The sequence below is a fragment of the Argentina silus genome (genome assembly GCF_951799395.1).
Source record: "Argentina silus genome assembly, chromosome: X".
Lineage (NCBI taxonomy): Eukaryota > Metazoa > Chordata > Actinopteri > Argentiniformes > Argentinidae > Argentina > Argentina silus.
In genome coordinates, this window is record NC_139653.1 from 33013376 (window position 1) to 33020381 (window position 7006).

The 7006-nt window shown below is 39.9% G+C and overlaps 1 protein-coding gene across 5 annotated transcripts; it reads right to left on the bottom strand.

The window, feature by feature from the left end:
- Window positions 1-549: 549 nt before the first annotated feature.
- On the bottom strand, window positions 550-6171 carry LOC310822859 (ATP-sensitive inward rectifier potassium channel 1-like). Of its 5 annotated transcripts, XM_083695399.1 has the most exons (4): window positions 6059-6171; window positions 4195-4260; window positions 3946-4022; window positions 550-3525 (listed from the first exon to the last, which is right to left on the bottom strand). In XM_083695399.1, exon 4 carries the CDS (start codon window positions 3506-3508, stop codon window positions 2387-2389), a length of 1122 nt encoding a protein of 373 aa, XP_083551525.1. In that variant the 5' UTR covers window positions 3509-3525; window positions 3946-4022; window positions 4195-4260; window positions 6059-6171; the 3' UTR covers window positions 550-2386. The 5 variants fall into 5 exon arrangements, with proteins under 5 accessions (XP_083551525.1, XP_083551528.1, XP_083551527.1 ...); XM_083695402.1 differs by lacking the exon at window positions 3946-4022; XM_083695401.1 differs by lacking the exon at window positions 4195-4260 and having other exon boundaries at window positions 6059-6170.
- Window positions 6172-7006: the final 835 nt, after the last annotated feature.

Below are 7006 nucleotides of genomic sequence, written 5' to 3' on the forward strand. Positions count from 1 at the left end.
TTGGAGTATAGTGTCAAAAGAAGAATGAATGCTTCACTGTTTCATTACTTACGCAGGGCAGGGCACTATATATGTATAATGCCCTTGGAAATAAGTCAGATTGCCTTTTAATATTTAAAATATATATTTTTTTTTTTAAATTGGGAAAATCTCCATTGGAGCCCATGCATTTTTCCTTACTTTCTTTAGCACCCCCTGCTGGTACAACATATAATGTTTTGCGGGGAGAGGGTGTTCTCCTTTATACAAATACTGCCTAACCGCCACTTAAGTTGTTACTAATGCAGGACATTACCTAGAGGTCTTCTATTTTGATGAAATGGGACTTTGCCTAGACGTAGTATTAAGATGTTTTGCAATGATACAGTGTTGCAGCCCAGCAATATGTAACCTTGTCCCCAGGCTATTGCACACGTTTATTAGACTGATGTGTCTAACAACAAGATAACATAATACGGTACAGCACACTGATTGAGATGTACTGTTTCAATATTGAACTATCTTATAAGCATATATAACAGTATAATAAGGGAGAACATACACATTGCATCATTTGTATAAAGTATAATGTTTATTAATGTTATAGGCCCACATCACATAGTCTATAACTTACACACACTCAAATATAAATTCTGTACATACATACTGTACATACATGTAGATACATACATATTACACACACACACACACACACACACACACACACACACACACACACACGCACACTTACTCACTCACTCACTCACTCACTCACTCACTCACTCACTCACTCACTCACACACACACACCTACTGTACACACAAACATACAAACACACACTCTGCCACTACTCTACAGAAAAATAATCAGTTTTATTTTAAAGGGTTAATTATTGATATATAGCTATTGATTCTTGAAGAACTAACTTATAAATGCCTCATGAGTTTAGTTCAACTGTTTTGCCCCATCAGAATGCAACATATAGCTTGTTTACACTCTTTTTAAACAATGTAATTGTTAACAAACACTGTATAGCTTTAAAACATGCTTAGAACTATTATGTTCATCTCATGGATGGTCAGTTCTTGCATCCATAGCTCCAAGTATGTATTTGAGTGTGGTTACATTTTTCCATTTCCATCCCTCAGCTGTTTACGATGGTGGCGGGGAGTATGCTTTATTATTGTTTGAATCCCAGATTGCCCCTTTAATACCTGCAGGCAGATGACGTGCATCAACAGCTGCCACCTTTCAATCAATTAAGCTCTGAAGTCTGGCTGTTTGTTTGCTGTCACAACTTCACTTTGTTTGTGGATGAAGAACTGTAATAGGGGTGGCACTTGTCTTTTGTTGTTCAGACCTTTTAAATTATATTTTCATCTGTAGCTCTGCGGGCCTGATTTTAACAGAGAAGAATCACAAATTGCATTTAATTTGAATGCAAAAATATCCTTTATTTCATGTTTTCCCCTAAGATATAATACAACACTACTTATAAAGAATATTGATTAATTATCATATTTAAGTAATTGCTGTCTGATCCATAATTACAGTGCTTTACTCTTGACAATGTCAGTGGAGAGAAAAATCAGCCATCATTTAAGAAGACAAGCATCTATAAGCCAAACCTTTTGTTAGTGCTTCAGTCTCTGAATATTTCATTAAAAAGAACTTAAGTTATATCACAAATCCCCTGATGGTTTCGGTCAAGGCTTTTCCTCACATAACATGAATTACTAAACAGCCACTCTTATATATTTCTCATCCATGTCAATAACATTTCACACTGGTTCTTTGAGTAATTGTGAGGTAAAGCTTCAGGAATAACAGGAATAACAGTGTTCTATTCTCTTCCTGCTTCTCAGTAAACCTTCATTGTCTTACGACAGGTGTCATCATTTTAACATGACCTGTGTCACCTGAACATCAGTGTGGAACGTAGAGTCGCGCTACTGTTTCTGTCGTAAGACAATGAGTAAACTTTATGTACAAATCTGGAGGTCAGGTCCAACCCCTACACTTCATTCTCAGCCAAATAATACATTTGGATTTCCCTTGGGCCAGCAAATGTGAAGTGTTTTACTGTTCTTTTTTTTTACATTTTAAAGAGAAGCCATTACCATGTTGTTTAGAGCCAAATTGGTCATCAAATAGTTTATTTGTTTTTCTAAGAAGAGGTGACAGGTGTAGTTGCATGCAACTGTTACTATGACTGATCTTATACATAGAACGATCTTCTTATCTGCATCCTATTACAAGATTGTAGCTAGAGTTTCTCACTTCATCTTATTTCATCACAAAGCGCTGTCTACAATTGTGCTGTCTCACAGACCTCAGCATTTCACCTTTTTGAGGCCCTCAAAGGGAAACCCTGGTGTCCTGAAGGCCATATAGTGGCTTACAAGGCTCACATCTTGGTGAATTGATGTTGTTCGAGGATGTCAATCACTTCAAAGCCCTGGTTGTCCATACCATTCATGGAGTGATGGTGGTGGCCCTTCACATTGTGGAAGCAGTAGGCACAGTGTGCAGTGGCCACAGGCACCACCTTAGAGAAGTTGGAGAAGTCCACTCTGTACTTACCCTCTTTGCTTCGGGAGATGATAGGCAGGAAGTTGTAGCCCCACATTATCTCCTGGGGAATGAAAGAAGTCCTCACCTGGCAGGTAGAGCTGGTGGATTCGGCCGTGCCGTCCAGAAAGACCACCAGCTCAAAGTCCTGCTTGTGAAGCGTGTCTACTGCCATCTCAAAGAAAGGGCTTGTCTTGTCAATCACATGATACAGCGTGAGAGGACACACAAAGAAGAGGTTGTCCTTCCCAGCATCCACCATAAACTCAATGTTAACCTGGTCCATGATGATCGTCTCACCATCAGGTGTGATTGTTGTCCTCAGCAATTTGCCGTAGATCTGGCTCCCAATCATTAGGGTCTTCCGTAAGTTTGCCACTCTGATGAAGAGGCTTAGGGAGCCATTCTTAGGACAAATGACAGCTGTCTCACTGAAAGTGATGGTCTTGGCCCTCTTCTTAGGGAGGGAGATCTTGGCCAGGATGACTCCACACATGAAACAGTTAATAATGGCACCTATAAGAGACTGGATTATGATGAGGGCGACAGCACCAGGGCAGAGAGGGGTAATGGCGCGTCCACCATACCCTATTGTAGTTTGGGTCTCCAGGGAGTAGAGGAAGGCGGTGGTAAGTCCGAAGACATTGTCCACACATCGGGTATGGTTACCAGGAGGGTTCTGCCATGTCAGGTCCCCATTGTTCCGGGCGATCCAGAACCATAGTAAGCCGAAGATGAACCAGCTCAAGGTGAAGGAAGCTATGAAGAAGAAGAGCACAAAGCGCCAGCGGAACTCCACAAAGGTTGTCCAGAAGTCCACAAGAAAGGCAAATTGGTTGCTATACTTCACATTGCCAAATTCAATGTTGCAGCGGCCATCTTTGGTCACTAGCCTGCTTCTGTGAGTGCTTCGGTCAAGGAAGTGGTCCTGGATGCGCTTCCGTAAGAACTCAAACATTTTCTAGATCCTGGGGTCTGTCAGTGAAAACAACAATATGTTTTTATATTATTGCACGTTCAGTAAAAATAATAAAATATTACAGTCATTCAAAGGCAACCATGTTGCAAACTATTCCTACGAAATAGCACATGGATTGGGATATGAACTATCTAGACTCATTAACTTAATCACACTTAATCAATGGAGGAAGTTACGCATGTTGTTGCAACATCTTTGAAATGTGTCCATTCAAATATGGTAATTGTTAGGGTTGCCCACCATGAATATTGGAAAGAGGAAGCATTCTGTCTTCTTTTAGCTCTATACTCCAACAGTTTGAATTTTAAATAAAAAATAAAGCCATAGCAACTATAGAGTTTTTCCAGGGACAAAAAGAGTAAAGTTCTTGACTGGCCAAGTCATTTTTCTGCAATACAGGCCTAGTAGAGCATTACCAGAGAATATACCCAGCGTCTGGTGGAGTCAATTGGTTACAGACTTCAGGCAGCAATACTCCAATACTTTTGGAACCCTGAAATAGGGGGGAGTATGTTTAAAACATGTTGTACTTTAAATGGTGAAACCAATCTGAAGAAAAAAACATTGAATTAAAGCTGAACTCTAAACTCCAAACTGTTGGAGTACAGAGCTAAAAATGTCAAAATGTTTTATAATAATGCTTTATAATGCTTTATAATACTTACGGAGGGCACTGTATATTTTCCAGAGAAACCTTCATGTCAATCTCTAACCTTGCAATTTTTCCCTCACTGAAAATCAAACATGATTTAATATGGGATTGTCTTTAAAGTTGACATGAAAAATTTAGATTCTGCCAAAGGCTTTTGGACATTTTGAATTGGATAGATAAAACTAAATTGCAAAAGATTAATGGGTTGTTTAGTACTTTATTTTTATGTCCCTCTTGCCAAGAGAAAATCATTGTCCTTTAGAAGAAATTGTTACCCTTCACAAATTTCTACAAACTATGAAGACATTCCATGCACCACGCTATAGGATGTTTGAGACAACAAGTTGTTTAACATTAACTTTTTCAATTTTAGACTACTAGAAATTAAGGAGGTAAAATGCAAAAGGGGAAGCAAACACAAACTCCTACTGTACCACTGCACTGACCTTGTTTCTCACAGAAATGTCATAATTCCAGTGAAACAAATTACTAAAGCACATACACTTTACTCTTCTGTGTTACTCTAGTTACGTGTTGTCATGTATGAGTTGCAAGTTTTAATCCTCAATTATTAAATTATTTTTTTTAATAAATCTGTTCTTGCCAAGGCATGAATTTGATGGTGGCACGCATGTTAGGGAGTGTTAAGTACAAAATGATCAGGGGTCAGTTTCCCGAAAGCTTTGTAGCTTAAGTAGTACTTAATTACGACAACCCTACCGCAAAGCCGCAAGAGAGTACAAATTGTAAAATCAATGTTTGCAGTTCAATCTTCTATATGAGAAAGAACAATAACTTTGCTGGTCCAGGAGTGGAGTGGTGCTGGTAACTGACCCCAGTCCAGTGAGCTTGTGCTTTTGTTCCCTACTCTCAAAGCTTTGAAACGTCTTATATTTCACTCAAATAAATCCCATAATCACACTGCATGTTTTGTTTGCAGGCTTCTCTCATTTGGTCTCAATCCAAGCCTTTCACTGCAAATATGTATATATCTTCTTCCCTATTAGAGCAGTAATGTAATAAACAGAATGCTACAATATTTTCAGAAGGTTTACTTGATTTGATGCTGTCTTTACAGTAAATGTTAGATTTGGAGTTCCTTTGGATTTAGAATTGTATGGATTAGTTGTCACTGTCAATAATATCCTCTCAACAATAATGCAGTGTTCTGTATTTTCCTAAGCACATTTTGTGTAATGATCTATCAGGAATATCATGTCCATTGTGTACTACAATCAATTCCCAGGTCATAGCAACAATTTCCACCCTTGTAATCTTCGTGTGTGATTCATTACAATGTTATGACTACACCTCATCACATTTTGATGTTTCAGTCAATTAAATACTAAACACTACATATTTACACTGATAAATGCCCATGTTACATAACTTACAGCTACAGTTAGAGGTACACAATCTGAAATTGTTTCGCTTTTGTGAAAGAGAGTGCCTATAATAAATCACTCAAATGTATTACTGTTTCACCCTCCCAAGACCATTTCCTTTTAACACTAAGATCCACAAGTACAAGACCAGAGACCAGCCCTATATGCACTAGCATACAAAGTGTGCAATGGAGTCAAACTAATCATATTACTTTGATTACATATTACGTATTTGCTGGCAGACATGTCACTCTTCACTTACATTGTTTTGTAAAGCAAATGCTTTTTAGAAACAATAAGAACATTAGTGGAATGTCAATTTAAAAGGACTGTATGCATCACTTATTCTAAAAGTCATAGGACCACAGCAAGCTTACTATACCCTCACAGTAGGTACATTTCAAAATGATTGATGTGCCAAGTAGAGTTTTCACTCTGGATGATAATGGTCCAGCCACAGAATAATAAATCAACACTCTTAACTTGGCTTACCTGTCAGGGTGGAAACTAAAGTTGTTGAAATCCAAAGTTGTGTTTCTCACTGGCCCCAATCTCGGTCAATTGCTCACCTACTCACTGGAGGTGTGTCCTGTACTGTAGTAAGTGTGCTGACACCTCACATTACACCTGTGTGCTTTTATAATGTTTTCACCAGTGGGATTGGTATCACTGCAGGTGATGTTTACACACATACATACATAAACTACACTCCTCCAGCTGTATTGACTGGGCATGTGTTTACCCCACAAAGCCCTGGCACTCAGGGCCATGCTGACCCCCCCCCCCCCCACACACACACACAGACACACACACACACACACACACACACACACACACACACACACACACACACACAGACACACACACACACACACACACACACACACACACCACACACACTCCTAGTCCCCAGTCTGTGTCTGGGGCACAGCCTCAATGTCTAGATCAAGAGGAAGCTGTGTGGCACTGTTTATTGTAGACACACACGCTTGTTGATGGTGATAAGGTACATAAAGATCTTGAATAGCTGCCAGTAGTGTGATCTGATGCCTGACCCAGAGGTACTGTACTGTAGGGTGATCTGATGCCTGACCCAGAGGTTCTGTACTGTAGGGTGATCTGATGCCTGACCCAGAGGTTCTGTACTGTAGGGTGATCTGATGCCTGACCCAGAGGTTCTGTACTGTAGGGTGATCTGAAGCCTGACCCAGAGGTTCTGTACTGTAGGGTGATCTGATGCCTGACCCAGAGGTTCTGTACTGTAGGGTGATCTGATGCCTGACCCAGAGGTTCTGTACTGTAGGGTGATCTGATGCCTGACCCAGAGGTTCTGTACTGTAGGGTGATCTGATGCCTGACCCAGAGGTTCTGTACTGTAGGGTGATCTGATGCCTGACCCAGAGGTTCTGTACTGTAGGGTGAGAGGACACAAGGAGAGGA